The 22625-nt window shown below is 41.5% G+C and overlaps 2 protein-coding genes across 14 annotated transcripts in view; one reads left to right on the top strand and one right to left on the bottom strand.

Moving 5' to 3' along the window:
• Positions 1–22625, top strand: part of LOC308595004 (formin-1-like) — a 179669-nt gene that overhangs the window by 24622 nt on the left and 132422 nt on the right. The gene's annotated exons all lie outside the window — the stretch shown is intronic.
• The window catches only part of LOC308595674 (uncharacterized protein), a 30354-nt gene that overhangs the window by 3615 nt on the left and 4114 nt on the right, over positions 1–22625 (bottom strand). For 3 of the 13 annotated variants that reach the window (XM_081210267.1, XM_081210269.1, XM_081210268.1), the window contains exon 4: positions 9955–10069. In XM_081210267.1, coding sequence (XP_081066393.1) covers positions 9955–10069 — 115 coding nt within the window. Of the gene's footprint in view, positions 1–9954; positions 10070–10487; positions 11540–15638; positions 16022–20404; positions 20531–22625 lie in introns of those variants that run through there. The other 10 variants (XR_014012098.1, XR_014012100.1, XM_081210263.1 and 7 more) reach the window with 10 other exon arrangements.

Here is a 22625-nt window from a genome sequence, read left to right as displayed (position 1 = left end):
GGAACCAGACAGAAGGCTTTCTCGGGTAGTGGCTCCTGCCCTGTGGAACGCCCTCCCTTCAGATGTCAAGGAAATAAACAAATATTTTACTTTTAAAAGACAACTGTTTAGGGAAGTTTTTAATATTTGATGCTATATTGTTTTTAATATTCGGTTGAAAGCCACCCAGAGTGGCTGGGAAAGCCAGCCAGATGGATGGGGTATAAATAATAAATTATTATTATTATATGGGCCACATGCCTGAAGGGCAGTCCTGAAGCCATTTTGACTCTCCCAATTTGACTTCGAATGTTTCTCTCAAAGGAGGAAGGAAATGGGGAACCCTCCCCATGGTCTATTTGCTCACAAATCCTGTCTTAAGGGCATATCTGTGTATGAATATGGTGAGCCTGCGACCTGGATTCAGGAACTGAGTATTTACCATCACAAAAGACTGGCCAGGATACCCAGGTAAAAGCAATCAGTGACCATTATCAGGTATCCTGCCAGACAAGATTCTGCTGTAGATCACCCCTTCTGTGATGTATGTATGATGTATTGGGGGGGGGTCTTGAGCTACAGGGTGGCAATTTCAAAAATCTATATAAGGGCTTGCACACCATTGTTCTGTGTTCCTGCTCCCTCCTGTGTGGGGGCGGTGTGTGTGAGCACCCTGTTGCAACAGTTTAATAAAGATCAGGCTTACTAGCTGCTTTGCTTCTCAATATTCTCTGGTTGGCCTCTGTTATTTTCTCCTACTGATAGAGAACCTACATAAGGACTGTATATGGGCTCTTGGGTACCCCATAAGGGAAAAGGAGCAGTTTTTTCTTATAACGATGATGATGATGATGCCAGGATTAAGCCATGGTTCAATGATAATCTGAACCAGAGTTTAATGGCTGGTGAATCCTTCTTAACTAACAGAACATCTGTCAATGGAAAAGGGAGAGAGGTATTTTCTGACTTGTGTCCCCTTGTATCTTCCCTTCCCCGAATTTTTTGCTCCAGATTGCTGGGCAACCCTCTAGGGTACATGGGGTGTGTGCGCTTCGGGGAGGAGGAATTGCCCAAAATTGCCTTTCATTAGCAGAGTGACATCCATTAGGTTCTACCCATATTCATGAAACTGGCAAAGGATTACATCCATTCAAAATATTTGCACGGAGGTATCAGAGAAGCTACTTTTACAACCACTAAAGTGTAATATGTATGCCTAATAATAATATACTGGTTTTAACTGGCTTTACTTTGAATAATAAGATGTGAGAATTACACTGAAAAGTAATTTAAATCCGTGAGCTAAAGCCACTAAATCTAGTTAACTTTTGAACTTAAGGAGTCAATAGACTGTGTAAGGATTTTCTGGAAAATGACTTTAAATGTCTTTGTTCTTTTGTGGCACTTCTCTCCTTATCCTCAAGAGAAAGTGTGATGAAGTGCAACTAATTAGACACTTTTGATGGAAGCAAAATGTATAGTTCAGAATATTAAGTTACTTTTGACATCACCTAAGAAAAAATAAGTGACTATAAGTCAATGTTTAACCAAGGGGAGAGAAAATCGATTGCATTGAGTGTATAGAGAGAAAATAGTTAAAGCAGCCTTCAATATTTTGATAACCTGTATGAATATCAGATTGTTTTCAGTGTTCCTGTAAGTGATGTTAGGGTACTAATTTTGTTCATCCATTGGAATTTACTATTAAAGACATGCATAAGAAAATCATGGGATTCTGGTGAGCTTTTAACATTAAACTTGTGTTTTATCTTTAGTATTGTACAAAAGCCAAGATGACAGAAGTTGTCTCGCTGGTGTTAATAGGTATCTTGCTTCAATCTTGGTACTTTGTGTCAGGGACAGATTATTTTATGGAATGAACACTTGATCTGGTAATGATCTTTATTTCTTGTTAGCGCATGAACTTTCAAATGTGACAGTTATGCCTCCCTGAGTAATGTAGTATAATTGCACTGCACAGTCAAAATGAACCAAATGACAAAAATATTTAAAGAGATCTGAGCTGGCTGCTTTTTAAGGGCAAGTTGGGGTCTAGAGTGTTGTTTAGTTATGCCAGAATTGACTATTGCCAGTAAAAAAAGGAAGCGGAGAGTTACACAATACTTTCTTCTCCTAAATGACTCCCTTCTCCTCCTCCTTTGCAGTTTAAAGGATGGATAAAAGTGAAATGTTGTGATTCTTCTTGGCAGAAAACACCCACTGAAAGCTCCTGTGCCAAACACAATTCCTGGGGTGGGGTGCTCTCTGACCCCAGAGTGTGATTCCTGCAACTGTCAAAACTAAAATGTGTGTGAATCAGCTCTAATACAAAAAGTACTTATGCAGGTATCCATTTATGTGTCCAATTACATGGACTATAAAATTATTATTATTTATATATATAATTTTATTAGGTTTTTTTTAATATCGTTTTCAACAGTAATTAAACATACTTTTACCTCTTATTCAAATTTTTGACTTCCATCAATCCTGTCTGAAAATTTTCCAGTCTAATCTCTCAGTATGCATTTCTTATCTTCCCTATTACATTTCAAACTCATAACCAGTATCTCGATCTTTTTCTACTTTGTAACACTTCGTATATTTCTCCTTACAAAACTTCTTGTAGTCCTACTAGCGTAATTTGTTGATTACAGTTGCTCTTCAAATAATTCATATACTTCTTCCAATCTTCTGTAAATCTCTGGTCCCGCAGGTTTCAAATCCTTCCTGTCATTTTGTCCAATTCTGCATAGTCCATTAATTTCGTCTGCCATTCCTCTTTCGTCGGAATTTCTGGACTACAAAATTATTTTACACCTGTAGTAGGGGAGGGAAAGTGCAGCTCCAGGACTTTTTGCAGAGCAGGAGCAGTGATGAAATCTGCCAGAGTGCCAGGATAACCTTCCTTGTTCAGGCAAGAGAATAAAATGATAATGAGGTTTCTCTAACTTTGTCACAGATTGACACAGAGGAAGGAGTTAGAGAAGGAGGAAAAAATATAATGGCGCAGTGGTTGGTTGCGTCTTTCCTTTTTTTATCTTTGATGGGATTAATACCTCATACTAGCAGTTTTAAGCGGCAACTTCTTTGCAATATCATTTGCATTTCAAATTAAAAGATTATATTTCAACAGGCTAAAAGTATTTGTTGAAAGCGTGGTATGTTTTACAAGTCTGCAGTCATAAGGGCTAAAAACTCAGCTTTTTTTAAAAAAGAGGCTGTGAATTCCTACTTTGTAGCTTATTCTGTGGTTTTCCTAATATAATCACTGCATGCATCCAGCTCTGCCTGTGATCACTGACCTAGAGTGGGAGCTTAAAATGCCCACTTTTCTGCAACAATTGAGATGGCCCTGTGAATATATGAAATGTAAGGTGCTTAGGTTTGAATCCTAGATGCCAGGCTTCTCTGTTCTGCTTCTACATATGATGCAGGTTTGGTTTTCTTTTGTTTTGTTCAGGTGCAGTTGCCTTATATAGGTGCAGTAATAATACCTATAAAGATGCGGCTAAGCTTCCCCCCACAAATAAATTCCTATAAAGGGAGAAACATCAAAAAAGGTCTATGTGTTCAGAGATTTGTTCAAGACTCTTGAGGGCAGAGAATAATTTTCTTGGCAGGAGGCCATGGTTACCTTGCCAGTTAATCCATCTGGAAATTGTTAGCCTTCTGATCTTCTCCAAAAGCTGGAACTGTCTCCCACACTTTGTAATTAGCAATGTGTGTTGCTCTTTATTTTTCCAGCTTCTACTTTTTTCTTTTTTTAATGGAAAAATTGGCCACAAGTAGGTGGTGTTATAACATTTTTGAGATTGTGATATGTTTTATTTGGTAAATATTTTTAATATGTTTAGAGTTGGAATAGCCTTAGGTTACTGTACTCATTTGTTAAAGGCAACAAACATATGTTACTTGCAGCACAACAGAAAACCAGCAGCTGATTGGATAAACAAGGAAGGAACGCAGGAAGCTGCCTTATATGAAGTCAGACCATTGGTTCATCCGGCTCAGTTCTGTTTGCACAGGGAGCATGCAAAGACAAGCTCTGGCAGATTGAGCAGACTAGACCATGGGAAGGCAAACTAAGGGGCCGGATCCGCCCCAATTGCCTTCTAAATCTGGCTCGCGGCCGGACCGGCAATCAGTGTGTTTTTACATGAGTAGAATGTGTGCTTTTATCTAAAATGCATCTCTGGGTTATTTGTGGGGCATAGGAATTCATTTGTTTCCCCCCCCAAAAAAAATAGTCCGGCCCCCCACAAGGTCTGAGGGAAAGTGGACCGGCCCCCTGCTGAAAAAGTTTGCTGACCCCTGGACTAGACCAGTAGTGGGCCAGGGGTCAAGACGGCAGTTTCGGCATGTGTTGTAGAGGGATGTGAGGGGCAGATGGGGCCCGTCAACCTTGGAAAGTAGCCCTTCTAGAAGAAGGAAAATTCTGATCCTAAACCTCTGCTGCCTTGCGGGATATCTTTGGGGGAAGAAAAGGCTAAGGAGTAAGCCCTACACAAATCCAGAGTGGAGTTCCTAAGATGGTTAAATGGTGCCTTGTGAGCCGGTGTGGTGTAGTGGTTAAGAGCGGTAGACTCGTAATCTGGTGAACCGGGTTCGCGTCTCCGCTCCTCCATATGCAGCTGCTGGGTGACCTTGGGCCAGTCACACTTCTCTGAAGTCTCTCAGCCCCACTCACCTCACAGAGTGTTTGTTGTGGGGGAGGAAGGGAAAGGAGAATGTTAGCCGCTTTGAGACTCCTTCGGGTAGTGATAAAGCGGGATATCAAATCCAAACTCCTCCTCCTCGCATCTCTTGCGGCCAAACTGGTGCCAAATGTATTTCTCTGCTTTCCTTTGGACCACATCAGCGAGGACAAAAGGGTTTTTTTGTCTTGTGGGCAGCCCTGGACCTCCATACACACCACACAGTCTTGTGCCCCAGTGAGGTCACCTCATTGCCGCTAATGCAGCAGTTTGACTTCACCCCCGGAAGTGAACTCCATTGTCTCTTGAGACAGATGGATGCCAACATGCAGAAACATAGATCAGGATCCATTTTGGTTTCTCTCTGTTTCTCATTATTCCGCATTTCAATTCTCCCCATTTCCACATTAGCTTGTGATTTTAAAAAAAACAAAAACAAAACTCTATAAATAAAATTTCTACAACTTTGCTTACTACACCCATTCTTGTAGAACGTCATCACCCAAAATAAATCCATAATGCTTAACACTTTCAGCATTATTGGATCCTGGGACAATGTACTAGAGCTTTACCTGACTTTATTAGGCTGTCACGGAGGACTGGAGAGCTATTTTAATATATGTACCTATTTGAGACCAAAGGTTAGGAAACAATAGCTATAAAGGTTTGGGTGTTGGCTTGGCTTGGGATTTTAAGGCCACTGTGTTGCAGCAGTGATTCAGTACCCAGTCCAAAATTAGAGCACAGCGAAGGCAGTGTGCAGATGTAGACAGCCTTAATAATAATAATAATACTTTATTTTACTCAAGTTAGTTAGACCCCTTTGAAGAGAGATGAGCTCTTTTTCGAACTGTTTTCTTTCAAAAGAAGGAGGACAGCTGAAAGCGTGTTTACAGTGGAGAAAGAATCGTTCCAGTTTGCGAAGGAAAGACATGTGTTTCTGTGGCATCGTAAAGAATTCGGGATTCCACAAAGGTAACCTTATGCTAGTATGTAAGCAGAGCTTGCTGAAGGTAATTGAAAGAGCTGGCTTGCTAACCTTTAGATATAACAAGTGTTCCGATTTCTAGTGCATCAAATAGTGAGAAAGAAGAGGTATCTATAGAAGCAGGTCAGGTTGTGGGGAATGGTGGTAATCCAGATTATGGTGTTTTATAAACTGGTGGTGTTTAAGCATTGTGAGCTTTATATCTTTTCTGCTTTGAGGTTGCTGCTCACCCATCATACTGCGCTCTCGAGCTCTTTCCACCCTGGAGGTTTTGGTGGAGAGTTACCATATCTCCCCATAGCTAGTGGTGAACTGCTGCAATTCAGGAAAAGGGGCTTGCGAAGATACAGCACCTGTGCTACTTCCTTTAGCAAAATAGTTTCCCAGGTTCAGGAACAAGGGGAGGATAAAGATCTATGTCGGGAACAAGGGCGGAGGGTGGGGGGGTTAAATCAACCTGAGAGGTTGAAAAGGTAATTAAAAGCTGTCATGGGGGAGAAACGGGCCTTCTCTGAATCACGCTGGGCAGGTGCAGAGGCCATTCAGTAGAGCATGAGACTCTTAATCCCAGGGTTGTGGGTTCGAGCCCCACTGGCTTCCTAAACCTTGGTCTTTCAGATGTTTTTGGCCTGCAACTCCCATGATCCCTAGCTAGCAGGACCAGTGGCCAGGGATGCTGGGAATTGTAGTCTCAAAACATCTGGAGGGCCAAGGTTGAGGAAGCCTGGTGTAGAAGATTCCTGTATTTCAGGGGGTTGGACTAGATGACCCTCATGGCCCCTTCCAACTCTACAATTCTGTGATTCTATGATGTAGATCTTCACTTTACACATTTTTCTCCTCTGGTGGGAGGGTGGCATTTTGTGGTTCGCCTCGGGTACCAAAATGTCTTGCCCTGGCCCTGATCAGAAAGAATCTACTGGCACAATGCATTTTCTGAAATAGATATTCAGCTGTACAGTATATATTAAAGCACTTTGCAATGAGGGCAAATTAAGGTCAGATCTTCACTGATCTATCCTGGGACTTTTTGGAAATTTAAAGTGTAGCAAACTGCAATGGAAAGGAAGGAATTCTAAAATTAGCTATAAAATTAACCTTCCTTTTAATTTAGGGAAGTGTATCTGGATGTGAGCATATTTCAGAGGATAGCTTGTTTTCGTATCGTAGCTTATTTCCAGGTTAGCTGCCTGCTGTTTAAATATTGCATTGAGTTAGCCTGTGTATTTGCACAGTCATTACACGATACACTTTTGTTTTACTGATGCTTCATTATTGGCTTTGTTTTTCGTAAGGAGCTCCTAGGTGAACCTCTGTAGCTGGTACAGGTGAAACAGGTATTGCATGGGCTTTTTGTTTTAAATCAGGAAATATATATTTTTTAAAGCTGTATTGATTCAAAGGCTTCAATTTCATTCTTATTAACAAATGGAATGCTAATTTCCAGGTCAAGTCCCATTATGGCTTTAGCCCAGCCTTTGCCAAGCTGGTTCTCTTCAGATGTGTTGGATGCTTAACTCAAGCCAATGGTCAGGTATTCTGGGAGTTGTCAATAACATTTGGAGACCACCAGGTTGGCCATTATTTATTTGTGTGTTTAAATTTATGTCCTGCTTTATTAGGGAAAAACCTCAAAGGGGTTTACAAAAAAAGATAAAACAATAAAATTATCATTGGAAGATTTACAGCCACAATTAAAAACATATAGAAAGTTAAAACCACAATGGAATAGACTAAAACAAATTAAAAGTCATACAGACTTTCTAAATATCTGGGTAGGCTTGTATAAATAAAAGTGTATTCAGCAGGCACAAACAAAAATTACAGTGTCGGTGCTGCCACACTAAACAATCAAGTATTACGTGGCACCTGTAAAAGTGCTGATTCTGCTGATCAAAGCGGTCGAGTGGACACATATGAGGTCAGGTGATCTCATAGGTGAACTGGTTCCAAGTTGTTAAGGGCTTTGTATATTAACAGTAACACCTTGATAGTGGCAGTAGCACCATACCCTCCAACAGACGCCATCTTCTGGGATGCCGCCTTCCTGTTTTTTCTTGCAGAAGGATAGTGGCCATTTTGCACTAAAATCCACCCCCCCCCCCGAAAAAGCACTTTTGGGGGCATAGTGCCCAAAAACATATTTTGGGGTGCCACGTGAGATCATGCCCCCCAAGAGCTTTTTCAGTGGAGGAAACACAACACGAAATCACGAGAGATCATGGCACCCAAAATGGCCGCCATCCTCTCAAGAAAAAAACCAGGATGCCTCAGTTTTTCCAGGACACTCCCTGGATCCAGAGATGTATGAGAACTACTAACTGTGGAATCATTGACATCATGGAATCATTAACATCATTGCTGGTCATACAAATATAAATAATGTAGTTCAAATGGCACACAGATGAGATGGGACGGGGGAGTCAAGAATAAGACTCCTCAGAAGCCTTTACTGCAGAGGTTGCCAACATTTCAAGATCCATTTGGATCTATATATATATATATATATATATATATATATATATATATATATATATAAGTTTTCACAGTATTACATAATGAAAAAGAAAAAATACAAAATACAAAATAAAAAACAGTTAAAAATAATTCCATCTTTTCGTCACTTATCTTTCATTTACTTGTTTCCCGGACCTCCTCATACCTCCCTTTTTTGTAATCCAGTTCAATTTATTAGTTCAGCAATTCCTTTCCCTGCTTATTATCCTGATCTTTAATCTTAATATATTGTAACATTAAATTTTTACCTATTAAAAATCCAATTTTTCCATATTCTAGATCCATTTGGATCTTTGAGTGAGCGCTACCCTACAGTCACTGGTCACTTCTCTCCCTCCTCTTCCCAGATCAGTGTCACCTTCCCACAAGCCATAAAACTAGAGAAATTCTTCTAACCTTCTCCTTCTCCTTCAGCTGTATGTGCTTTTCAAGGAAGAAAAAAGGAATGCCACCTTCTGACAAAGGGGGTAGTAAGTGCTGGGGCTGGTGACTCAGAGGCTTTATGGCAACAGGGGAGAACTTTGAGGGTGCTGCTGCTGCACTCATGGGTGCCACATTTGCAAACCTTGCTTCTCCTGAGACTGGGAAAGTGTAGCCCACAGAGGCAGGATGAAGCTGGTGAAAGGAAAACCGAGAGAGAGGAAAAAGCAAGGGGAAGAACGTGTCAAGGAGGGCAGACCGGATAATTGGTAGCATTTGTGGTAGAGACAGATTGTCCCCGCATTGTCAGAAGGCAAGCCTGTAAGTTTGGCCAGGAAAAAATGATTGGATACCTTCATGAAAGTAATTTTAATTGATGGAATAATCTGTTTTTTATTTTTTTAAAGCTCCACAATTTTGTCTTCTTAAATTTTATCCATACTAAAAATAGTTGGAAAATATTATGCAACTTTGTTGACACATGCCCAGACCAAAACCAATGGAAAATCAATTTAGCCCGGTGAGTAAAAGTATGGAAAATCTGTGCAACAAAACACCATAAATTAGAATGAAAATTTGAACTACATCCAGATTTAGCAATGTTATTCTTTAGTTTCTCTTATCTGGAACTTATGATTTGTAGAATTAAATAAAGGAGTGAATATCAGCATCTTATTGCTGACTCTGTTTTTAGAGGTTTTCAAAACTTACCTGGCAAGGGGCTTAAAAGTAATCCCTTTTAGATCCCTTTTGATTTCTATACAAAAGAGTTGGGCTGCAATCCTGTGTACACAGTTACCAAAGAGCAACCCCCATCAAACATACTTGGGCTTTCTTCTGAGTAGAAATTAACAGGGTTTTTTTCTTCACAACACCTGCTAAACTCTTATTTAATGTCCCTTGATGGAACCGACTTCAGATATTCTTTGCTTAGCACGGTATCATTTTCTGTTGGGCACCCCGCTCATGAATAGCATTTGGTATTTTAAACTACCAAGCATTTAAAACGGAGCTGATTTCATGGCAAATAGTTTAATAGATAAGGACTCGCACCAGATCTGACCCACAGACTTAAGATAAAAGCATTCAGAACACGCACAGTGACATTTCTGGGGAAGAGTTAGGCAGGATCTGTGATAGCTACTTCTTCAGAACATTCACAACATCAAAACTATATCCAGCTCATGAAAGGAGGGGCAAAACACAAGGGAGGTGGGGAGAGCACTATCTCTACTGTGTATCATCTTCCCATTGGTGTCAACGGCAGGGGAATTACAGTGGTACCTCAGTTTTTGAACGACTCTGTAGTCGAACATTTCAGAACTTGAACGCTGAAAACCCAGAAGTAAACACCTCGGTTTTGGAACGCGCCTCAGAAGTCGAACAGGATACACGGTTTCCATTTTGAGTTTTCCATATTGGGGCTTCCGCTTCCAGTTTTTGAATGTTTCGGAACTCGAATGGACTTCTGGAACGAGAACCGAGGTACCACTATACTTGTGTCATGTCCTGGTTTAGATGTCTGCCATGCCTGTAAACCCTCCCACCAGGGAAGAAGGGGTGGATGAATATCTCCACCAGAAACAAGGGAATAAAGATCTACATTGGGAACTAAGAGGGAGGAATGGGTCAGCTCTGAATCATGCTGGGCAGGTCCAGAGTCCAGGAGACCCCAAAGGGCAGCCTCCACCATCTCTTCCCCAGGGGTGGGTGGAAACCAGCAGTGCCTCCTATTCTCTGAGAGGCCACGGCAGAGGCAGTATTGGGGTAAGGGGCTGCTGAGCTGGAAGCAGATCTGGTCTCCAAGGAGCACATGGCAGTGGCAACGGGCGATGCATTATTTGGAGGCTTAATAATAATAATAATAATAATAATAATAATAATAATAATAATTTATACCCTGCCCTTCCTGGTTCAGAAAACCAGGCTCAGGGTGGCTAACAACAAATTTAAAACGCTTAATTGATGCAACAACAAAAACTGCATAAAATACAGTATAAAACGTGAATAACAATAAATTCAGAATTCAAAAATCAATTTAGAGGGGAAATCCATCCAATAAACATGAGATGATCACCAGGGCTAGCTGGCTAAATTAGTCCTATTTGGGCCAGCAAGGAGACCAGGGGAGAATTAGCTGTGGGATCGCAGAGCGGGTAATCTTCATAAAAAGGGGAGGGGAAGGGAAGGAAGAGGAATAAAAGATCAGGCTAAATTCAAATTGAAAGCCAGGCGGAATAGCTCTGTCTTACAGGTCCTGCGGAAGGAAGTTAAATCCTGCAGGGCCCTGATCTCATGGGACAGAGTCTGACTTCCTTAGGGCCCGAGACCTCTAAACTATGATTATTCATGGACCTTAAGGTCCTCTGCGGGGCGTATCAGGAAACGGTCCCTTAAATACGAGGGCCCTAAGCCACAAAGGGCCCCTGTGGATCGTCACCTTGCCTCATGGGTGGGCTGACCGTGGATATTAGGTATTGGCAGTTCTCCTCTTGTGGTGCCCACAACTCCGGCCCATTTTTAGGTGTCCATGGATGGAACTCCACCTGCAGAAACTTTCCCAGGCATTTACACAGATGTGTTCAGTTAAGGCAGTATTTCTCCACTTCCGGTGGCATTGGGAGTCTTCTGTCTCATCCTAATGCCAGCGCCCCCCCTCCCCCCAGTTGATGAACCAAAGACAGTTGAATTGCACTCTTCAATGCTATGACCTTTTTGTTAATAAATACTGTTGCACACAACAACAGCATGCCTTAATTCCTCTAGTTGAGGAAATGTCGCAGTGATTCTGGAAAACCAAGCATTAGGTTACTTTAAACCAGATGCATAATTCATTTGGGCTACTTCTGACGGAGCCTTTTTGCGTGTGTGAATGATGATGTGCTTTGCCTTCCTCTGGCAGTAAAACTTGACACATCTGTCCTCCAGAAGATTTCATCTGAAAAGGCAAAAAAATAAAATAACAAACAAACAAACAAGAAGATTCTGCTGCTGTCCTTGTTTAGTCCTTTAAAAGGGTTTTGCTAACAATGTCTCTTCCACGTGACAGTGGCTGGGTTGGGAAGCAGCAGCCGGGGCCTGTGGAATATCTTCCAAGTTGAGGTCATCCTAAAGGACAAACCATGCCACACATTCCCAATAACATGACACAGGAAATCTGTGATTGATCTAACTTCTTGTTTTGTTTTTTTACTGAAGTGTAGTGTGGGGAGGGCAACTTTTTACTTGGAAATGATGCTGGGAGTAAGGTAAAACACTATGTCCACCTACCACCACCAAATACATTGTCTGCATCTTCCTCACCTGACCCCCTGTGGATGCATTAATATTATTATTATTATTACCACCACCACTACTACTAGTATTAGTATCAGTAGTATAGTAGTAGTAGTGTAGTAGTATACTGCCCTGTACTTGCAGGTCCACAGTCCTGGAAACACAAATGAAACACTAACCTGCAGTGCAATGTGTAGTGTGGCCCTAAGCTGAAATATGCGGTTGAAATATCTTCACTGAGCAGAATTATGGTCCTTTGCTAAATGAACAACTGCATGGTTCTTATTGGAAACAAATCTGTTTATATCAACAATTTTTTTTATTATAGTGTCTTCTTAAAATATTGGGCATGACCCAACTGTATTTACTTATCTGAGAGTAAGCCCCATTGAGCACATACTTGCTTTTGAGTAAACATGCATAAGATGGTGCTGCAAGCTTTCAATAGGAAACTTAAAATAGCCTTTCGTAAAATCATGGAGACCTAAAAGCACTTAAGTGTGCCAGGATCATAACCACAGTTTTTATAACAGTTATAGGTAAAGGTAAAGGTACCCCTGCCCGTACGGGCCAGTCTTGCCAGACTCCAGGTTGTGCGCCCATCTCACTTAAGAGGCCGGGGGCCAGCGCTGTCCGCAGACGCTTCCGGGTCACGTGGCCAGCGTGACAAGCTGCATCTGGCGAGCCAGCGCAGCACACGGAAACGCCGTTTACCTTCCCGCTAGTAAGCGGTCCCTATTTATCTACTTGCACCCGGGGGTGCTTTCGAACTGCTAGGTTGGCAGGCGCTGGGACCGAGCAGCGGGAGCGCACCCCGCCGCGGGGATTCGAACCGCCAACCTGACGATCGGCAAGTCCTAGGCGCTGAGGTTTTACCCACAGCACCACCCACGTCCCATAACAGTTATAGATGGTGCCTAATATAGTATGGTTATATGCTATGAGATAATGATGTTGATTTTGATCACCTCTTTCCATGTGAAAAATATATCACAAAATGGGTTGTGCTTATTCTGTTATTTAATCATTTCTCCCAGTCACATTCGTAGATGCTGTATTCTATTTTGCCACACCTCCCTTTCTGTTCCTATAAGATAATACTGTAGTTTTAATTGATTTACTTTCTTAGTACCGTATATTATTATATTATATGCATGGGATTGTTGCATCTTTCAAACTCTAGAGGGCGCTAGATCTTAGGGATTTTAAGAAATAAAGACAATCATTGATTTCTATTTTCATTTGTGCCTTGGCTACACTACTGAACTGCACTTTTGTTCACAAGGGGAACTGTCACAAGAATATGTTTTATTTAAGAAGGGGGCTGTAGCACTTATGTTTCCATGTGTAACACTCCCAGCATTAGCAGCTAAAAGTTTTCAGGTTTTCCTTACTTGGAATTTCTCATGAGAAAGTGTTTCTTTGTACTGCGATATCAGATGAACAAATTGGAAGTAGGATTATGCAGTAGCCCTTACTTCTCTCACAGGACCTATTTGCACAGGAGCCACATAGTCCTTCTGTATGAGCCACTCAGGCAACTGATAAGACCATGTGCTGATTGGGTTGTTCACCAGTTTCAAATCAACATCAAAATCATATCCAATATAAATTCAGCTTGGTGGTCACATGGTCTGCTAAGCCTGTGGCAGTGCAGTTGAAAATCACCACAAACTGATTTTAAAAGGGGGGGGGGGAGAACCCTATAGATGTTATGCGCTCAAAGAGCCATGTGAATATGCCTTTAGTGAGAGTTCTGAAGAAATTTACACTGCCAAGAGTTCACGAAACTGAAGTTCCTGTTTATGTGAACATGGCCTAAGCAGGAATTTTGTCGAATTTGGAATCATTTTCCCCTGACTAGTTTTTGCTCAGCAGCATGTTCATCATTCAACACATATTTGATGTTTATCAGTCTTCCTCATAACAGTCTCTGGTTTTTGTTACATTCACTGTCAGTGAGTGTCCTACCCCTTCAACTGTATGATATATTTCTAAGACCAATTCCTAAAACTACTCCCAAAAGTCCAAGCAGGGACAAAGAGTGGCCATGGGAGATAATGGTTGGAAAACAGTTGCATTCTCCATTGTACCAGAAGTCCTTGATACGCGACCATGTTACCTAATCAGGTTAACAATAATCTTTACTGGCTCTGTCTGATTAAATTGCTGTTGTTGTGCTTGAACAAGGATATTTGTAAAGCGAGAAATGCAACTTTGCTGTAGACCTCTGATCCTCTTCTAATGGTTATTGGCATTCTGGAAAGCTTGTCAGTCTTCTGCTGTATGCATTCATGCAAGTGCACAAAATCTGTAAGTCAAGTTAGTTCTTAGATGCAGGAGACAAAACTCTTAAGCCAGGAGCCAATTTTGCACCAAAAGTGTACACACACACACACACACAGAATGTCAAAACAGCTCCTTAAATATTAAGATATTTTGTTCAGTTTTAGTGGTTTTAATGATTTTAATGTATTGCATTGGTTTAAAAATTGTGATATTTTATGTAACCAGTCCTGGGAACATTCAGTGAAAGGCCGGCTGTAAGTATTAATGATATTACATAAATATTATTTCTATCTGGTACCTTCTGTTTAGTGTGACTCCATCCTTTGGGACTTCGTATCTGCAAGTGTGCTTCTCATATATAGATCTGTGCATCTAAACATGTGCCTCTTTCCCCCTCAATCTTGTGCAACTTTCATACTATGCTCTTGTTCTCTGGTTCTGTCTGTCCACCATATTTTCCCCATGGCAGCCCCACATCCATTCAGTCTATGCCAGTCTCCACTGCTGCAGTGGCTTGTGGTTCCCCTACTTAAAAACTCAGTATTCGGAGCCCATTTCCTTTGTATTTTCTCCTGGTTTTGTGGCATGGTATGTAAAATGATAACTGGAAATGCAACTGGAAGCTGTTGCATTTAGCATCCATTCAAATGTGTTTATAGCCACATTTCTGTCTCTTTGTCACACTGTCCCCCTCCATGCTTTGAAAGAGACAGTGGGGGCCTGCACCCCTTGCTCTGCTCCCAAAGTCACACTGCTATCCTGACCATCTGAATAGGTCAGAGGAGCCTATTCAAATAAGCCCCAATGGGTGCGGAAAACCCTGTGTGTGATCAGGGACACTGGTGGGTGGGGCTGAGTCACCTGTTAAATGCTGAGGCAAGCCCAGTGGCACAGCTGCCCCATTCGACATATGAATCATTTTTCACACATATTGGGCATGAACTGAGAGAATCTGTGGTGGGACAGGAACTTATGGTGGGGACCCTTAGATAGGAATGGGCTTGATGCTCAGTTTCTCCCATGAAGTTCTTAGCAACAAAGTAATGCCGCTGTGGGTTAAGCCACGGGGCCTAGGACTTGCCGATCAGAAGGTCTGCGGTTCGAATCCCCGCGATGGGGTGAGCTCCCGTTGTTCGGTCCCTGCTCCTGCCAACCTAGCAGTTCGAAAGCACGTCAAAGTGCAAGTAGACAAATAGGTACCACTCCGGCGGGAAGGTGAACAGCGTTTCCGTGAGCTGCTCTGGTTCACCAGAAGCGGTTTTAGTCATGCTGGCCACATGTCCCGGAAGTTGTACGCCGGCTCCCTCGGCCAGTAAAGTGAGATGAGCGCCGTAACTCCAGTCGGCCACGACTGGACCTAATGGTCAGGGGTCCCTTTACCTTTACCCTTAAATATGTTTCATGTGGCTGGAAAAGATCTAGCACAAGGAATCACGGTCTGGTCCATGTTAGATATGACAAGTGTTCCCATGTACATCTCTTGGTTTTATTTTCCGTATGTGAATGAGGGAAAGTAACATTCTTCTAATGGGGATATGCTTCACTGGGGCAAAACTTTCCCTCCTGACCCTTGGTCACCTGGCCGTCCGAAGGGATAAAAGTCAATCCTGCGTACAAAGGATACAAAGATGCTCTGGGATGTCAAGAACCACGGTACTACTTAGGCCCTCTCTCCATTCCTGCTCCTGCTTACCTGTTGACAAGCATTTTTCTAGTTCTCTAGTCCAGGTTTGATTGGGAGACCTGTTGAGTCGATCATCTGTAATCAGGGTGTGCCTACGAAATCTGTTTTTGGTATAGAGCACAGGAGTTTTTGCAAAGGAGCTATGAACTTTTGAGTCTGTTTCAGATGAAGCTGCGAGAAAAGGGACACCCAAGACGGGCTATTGAAATCTTGTCAATCAAATGAAAGCCAAATTTATAGTACTCTTTCCGTTGTGGTACTGTAAAGCTCCAAGTGGCACACTGCAGTTCTCATAAGTGGGGATAATTTTCTTCTTCTTTAAAATCATTTAGGTATTCCAGCAGATGCTGCTTTGAAGAATGACTTTTCAGAACAGGCAGCTAATATACATGCCACAAATAAAGATGGCGATGCCTGGGCTTTAGGTTGCGGGTTGGGAGAATCTTATCCATCTACCTGTTTCAGTGAGTCAGAGAGAGCTGACAGAAATTCACTGCGCCTGGACCTAAATGTGAGTAGTTCTATCAATGACTTTAGTAATTGCTATTGATTCAAACTGCTGTTTATGAAATAGTCCACTAACGACATAGTTAATTAGCTCTTCTTTTTAATGTATAATTTATAAGACTTCTATTCTACCCTGAATACGGGACTCACAGTAATCTCCTATCCAAGAGACTGCTCAGGCCTATGCCTGATTAGCGTCAGCAATGCTACAACCTCAGATGTTTACAGACCATTATTGGGTTCCAGGCAATAAAGCCTTTAATATTCTGATATTGTGAAGCCAGTTTCATACTATCATGCAGCAGTTTTCAGCCAAATGATCAGCAACTGCTGCAGCAGTGCTTGGAGTTGAACTAACGTGAGAAATGCTGACATCTGTTGGCAAAGCTACAGGAATGGATTAGAAATAAATCAGATTGCTGCATGCATGCCCTTAAGAAAACTTTCGTTTTGTGCATGTTTACTTGCTTGATAAAGTAACTTAGAATTTGTATGTTCAGTTTTGGCTATAATTTTACAGAGTGGCTTTTTATGTTAGTATTTTAACACATGAGTTAAATGGTGGAAATGAATAACTGGTGCTAAATTGGATATTCCTTTATTACTAGTGATTCCTAACGTTGTAGGCAGTTACGAGCTAAATTTTTTTAAAAAACCTGAAATGAGTTCATTAATTAGTTTGTTGTGTCTGATGTGAAACAACAGCAGATACCACAAACTATTTTAATGTTTGTTTTAATGACACCCCCCCTTTTCCCCCTCATGCACCTGTATTTGTACAGTCTTCACACTTGGGAGTCCTGTACTTTTAATGTGCACCCAATTAACACTACGAGTTGACATAGGGAATTTTGCCAACATCTTATTTTAATAAGTAATATTTCTGAAACTCTCATATTTCTGACTCCTTCATACCATAATAACAAAATAGGCATTCTAACCCGACTCATAAGTTGACTTTCTCCATCACAATGCACAATAAAAAGATGAGCCTAAAGGGAAAGGAGTGATAGCTGGGCTTTGAATAATTGTACCTTGGTTTTCGAACAACTTAGTTCTTGAACCTTTTGGCTCCCGAACGCCGCAAACCTGGAAGTGAGTGTTCCAGTTTGCGAACTATTTTTGGAAGCCAAATGTCTAACATGGCTTCCGCAGCTTCTAATTGGCTGCAGGAGCTTTCCCAGCCGATCAGAAGCCGCGCTTTGGTTTCTGAATGTTTTGGAAGTCAAACAGTCTTTCGGAATTGATTCTGTTCAACTTCCAAGGTACGACTGTACTATGATAGGGAAAGTGTATTCCAAATAGAAAAATAACAGACTGTCCAATATGTGCAACATTTTTCTACAATGATAGCTACTTCATCATCATCATAATAATAATTTATTATTTATACCCCGCCCATCTGGCTGGGCTTCCCCAGCCACTCTGGGCGGCTTCCAAAAGAATATTAAAATACTGTGATACATCAAACATTAAAAGCTTCTCTAAACAGGGCTGCCTTCAGATGTCTTCTAAAAGTCTGGTAGTTGTTGTTCTCTTTGACATCTGGTGGGAGGGCGTTCCACAGGGAGGGCGCCACTACCGAGAAGGCCCTCTGCCTGGTTCCCTGTAACTTGGCTTCTCGCAGTGAGGGAACCGCCAGAAGGCCCTCGGTGCTGGACCTCAGTGTCCGGGTAGAACGATGGGGTTGGAGACGCTCCTTCAGGTATACTGGACCGAGACCGAGACTTCAGATCCACAAGGCAGCTATTTCACAGGCCGTTAGAAACACTGCATACATCAGTTTCTTTTAAAGACACAATATCTGTGGAAAGATGCTGTGGATAATCCTCCAAACCCTGTAAGATTTTATCACCCTATTCTGAAAGTTAGCAGTTGTTGCTTTTTGATAAATCACTTGTACATCTACTTACATTATAGCACCACAGACTTAAGTGATAGGCCCTGCCTTTTCAACAGTTAGCAATGTTCCCCTACGTGGGGCTGCCCTTGAGACTGACCCAGAAACTCCAGCAGGTGCAGAATGCCGCGGCGAGACTCCTTATGGGGTCCTCGCTGCGAGATCACATTCACCCGGTGCTATACCAGCTGCACTGGCTCCCGGTGGGGTACAGGATCAGGTTTAAGGTGCTGGTTTTAACCTTCAAAGCCCTATACGGCCTAGGACCCTCGTACCTACGAGACCGCCTCTCCTGGTATGTCCCACAGAGGAACTTACGGTCTTCAAATAAAAACATCTTGAAGGTCCCAGGCCACAGAGAGGTTAGGCTGGCCTCAACTAGAGCCAGGGCTTTTTTGGCTGCGGCTCCAATCTGGTGGAACGCTCTGTCACAAGAGACTAGGGCCCTGCGGGACTTGACATCTTTCCGCAGGGCCTGCAAGACAGAGCTGTTCTGCCAGGCCTTTGGTCAGGGTTCAGTCTGACTCCCTCTCCCCTTTCATAAGAACTTGCATGAAAGTGGCCTCCCAATTTTTCTCACAGGCCCATATAAGTTCAGCACAAACAGTTGGGCCTGGTGAGCATTTAAGGTCCCCAACCCTAATCTGCGGGTTGCCATCCGATTGGATTTTATTCTGATCCTGATCTGATTTGAGGATGTATTTTAATTGTCTGATTTTATGTTAATGTATTATACATTTGATGTTAGCTGCTCTGAGCCCGGCTTTGGCTGGGGAGGGCGTGATATAAATAAAATTTATTATTATTATTATTATTATTATTATTATTATTATTATTATTATTATTATTATGTTGTTGTTGTTGTTGTTGTTGTTGTTGTTGTTGTTGTTGTTGTTGTTGTAATTGAATCTGTTTGTCAATCTATTTGTTATTAACTCTGTAAACAATAAACTGTGCCTAAAATATTTTGCCTACTTTTGCATTTTTAAATGTGTGCGCCTGCAGAGCCTGGAAAAGAAAGAGATATTTACACGAAGTGTCACATCCACAAAACAGAGATCCAAAAATGAAGCAAAATTTATAAATAATTAGTGAGAGATGTAAAAAAAAAAAAAGTAAAGTTCTGATTGATGGTACTTCTAGAGTTGCTTGTTGACAGTGTATCTTCAGGTCGCTGCTTTAATACAGTCCTGTTGCTTATATTTCAAATTGCTTGCTTCTTTGGTGTTTGGGATTATTATAGCAAGCTTAAACCTCTTAATGGTTATAAGGCTGTACAGCCAAAGCTGTGATTCTGCCCATATGAAAATAATAGTTGTTGTTGTTGTTACAGTGGTACCTCGGGATGCAAACAGGATCCGTTCTGGAGCCCTGTTCGCATCCTAAACAGAACGTAAGACGCGACTGGGCAGGTCGCGTTTCGCTGCTTCCACGCATGCACGTGACGTCATTTTGACTGTGCATGCGCGAGTGGCGAAACCGGGAAGTAATGCACTCCGTTACTTCCGGGTCGCCGCGGAGCACAACCCAAAAACACTTATCCTGAAGCGTATTTATCCTGAGGTATGACTGTATTTCAATTTATGTTTTCCTTCTAAACTGCTGTGTCACACCAATTTGCACATTAAACAATTTAAAACACTTAAAAAAACACAAACAAAACCAGATACACTTAAAACAATTTATTTATACCCTGCCCATCTGGCTGGGTTTCCCCAGCCACTCTGGGCAGCTTGCAGCATACTTAAGCCCATAAAAAGCTCATAGGTTATTGTCAGGCCATTTGGGGTTTGTTTTTAAACATTTATTTTATTTCAAATTCTGTTCTTCATACTGGGGAGAGTATGTAGGAAACACTCCACTGTTTGGGGGTTGTCCTATTTTGCTTCCAAACAGAAAAATCAAACCACATGCGTTCACTATTATTAACTGAACATTAAACTACTTGGTCCTTCTGAATACAGGATGCATTTAGCTATAATTGAAGCATAGTTATATCCTAGCCTTTGATGTTTAGTTTCAAAGATTATGACACAGAAATGGGAGGGTTTGACCAAAGTGAGTCACAGTTCCTTCAGGAAATGTGGTGGCAACTATATATTTGCAATGTCATTGTTGTCTACGTTGGAAAATCCACCATTCCTTACCCAAGACAGTTGCAAAGCATCCATTGAGTTGGTATTCCATACGCATTCCATATTTCCATTTTCAGCTAAAGGAATTTCAGAAAGTAGATTATGAATTTAAATATTGACTGTATGGAGAGCTGTGACCTGTTTAGTGAACAAAAATTAAGACTTACTACCTTCTTCCTGGCTATTCCATTTAAGACAGAGTAGTGCTCTAAATATAAAAGCACATTATACAATTACACTATAATTATCTACCTTTTGATGGTATGCCGCCTGCCAACATGAGCTGACCATGCCTCAGATGAATAAAGTCACCAGAGTCATTGCAATTGCAAAGCAGTCACTACAGTGTAAATAGCGTAAGAAATTGTTATGCACATACAGAGAACATAATGGCAGGAGGGGAAAATAATAATGAGGATTTCCACTCCAGGAGAACATTCACCTTGGAAAGCAGAGGTTCAGCTAATTTTTATTATTTTATTATTTATTAAGTTTATATACCGCCCTTCATCCAAAGATCTCCGGGCGCTTCACAACATAAAGATACAGTATAAAAGCACAAAATAATCAGTTAAACCAAAACAAAACAATAACCCCCTTCTCTCACACCCATTTAAAAGGCCATAGAATATTAGTCCAAGGCCTGGTTGTATTCTTATTTATTAAATAAGCTTCTGGGCCATTTCACACATTCCTTTACGACCAAGTTGAGATGTTTTTCTACTGCAAACGGTTGATTTTCTCATGCCATGAAGCACAGGGCTGTGGAAATCTTTTCAATCTGAGGGTCACATTTTTTTGGCACAGCTTGTCAACCAAACCCAGGCTTGTGGTTAAGCTCTGGCCTTGCTAATCATGAGCTGTAGTAGCCAAGGATTGCTGTAAAAACAGAGATGGGAGTTCCTTGCCAGATGTGTTCACGTTTGTGTGGACCCAGTAAGCTATAGTTTGGCTTGCCATGATATGCAAATGAAGTCATATCTGGCTTTATTAAGCTGAGAGATGATTGCCAGAAGACAGGCAAACTGCCCTAATATTCCTGAAAATATTTATCCACTGATCAAAGTTGACACGGAACTGTGTAATCCAAGCTGCTTTTGTTCTTCTATGGTTTCTTAAAACTCAATGACTATCTGCAACTCAGGGCTTTAAGTATACACTGGTACCTCGGGTTACATACGCTTGAGGTTACAGACTCCGCTAACCCAGAAATAGTACCTCGGGTTAAGAAATTTGCTTCAGGATGAGAACAGAAATGTGTGGCGGCAGCGGGAGGCCCCATTAGCTAAAGTGGTGCTTCAGGTTAAGAACAGTTTCAGGTTAAGAATGGACCTCCGGAACGAATTAAGTACTTAACCCGAGGTACCACTGTAGTCCCCTTAGCCAACTGTTTTTAGAAGGCTGTCATTGGAGGAGTTACAGGGTGGATTTCATTAGGGATCTCCCTGTGTCCCCCTTCAACAACTTGAGAATTGCATCAGTCATCTGGAAAGCTAGCAGTTGAGGCCTGGAGAGTGTAAATTAAATAAAAAGGTCTTTCAGGCCTGTTTAGATTGAAAGCGCCATGCTGAAATGAGCAAGTCTGGAGTTTTCCTGTTATAAATGGGTATGCTTTTAATAACCTGAATGATACCTGAACAGACCAGGGCTACTAAGTATAACTGGCTGACAAAGCTGCAGGTCAAAGAGGAGGAAGCACTTCACTTAGTGTGACCAACTGATGAAATTTATTGCCAAAACCATGTTTGTTTCAGTTATTCGTTTCCAAAGATTTATATACAATTCTTCCATTGTGTGCTCAGTACTCAGGGAAGTTTAATAACAATTGTAAAACGAAGAAATCCCTCCCAGTTACCCAGCCCAAGAAAAAACAATAAAATGGTTAGAAAATGAACAACATACAAACTGAAAGCTTCAGCCTGTCAAATTCAATACCTACATGAGAAAAAACAGTGTTGGCAGTGTTGGAATATTAATATTAATATTCTGTTCCCAGAGTGGCTGGGGAAACCCAGCCAGATGGGCGGGGAATGAATTATTATTATTATTATTATTATTATTATTATTATTATTATTATTATTATTATTATTATTATTAATTAAGACAAGAGGTTGAGAGCTCCATAACTTAGGTGTAACCTTAGAGAAGGGTCTGTTATGAATCCCAACTCATCTTGCTCTATATTTAAGGAGGAAAAACATGGGGCTACTGTCTCCATTCTCGCCTGCTTCT

The sequence above is a fragment of the Podarcis bocagei genome (assembly GCF_964188305.1).
Source record: "Podarcis bocagei genome assembly, chromosome: 1".
Taxonomy (NCBI): Eukaryota; Metazoa; Chordata; class Lepidosauria; order Squamata; family Lacertidae; genus Podarcis; species Podarcis bocagei.
This window is presented reverse-complemented; position numbering and strand designations above follow the sequence as displayed.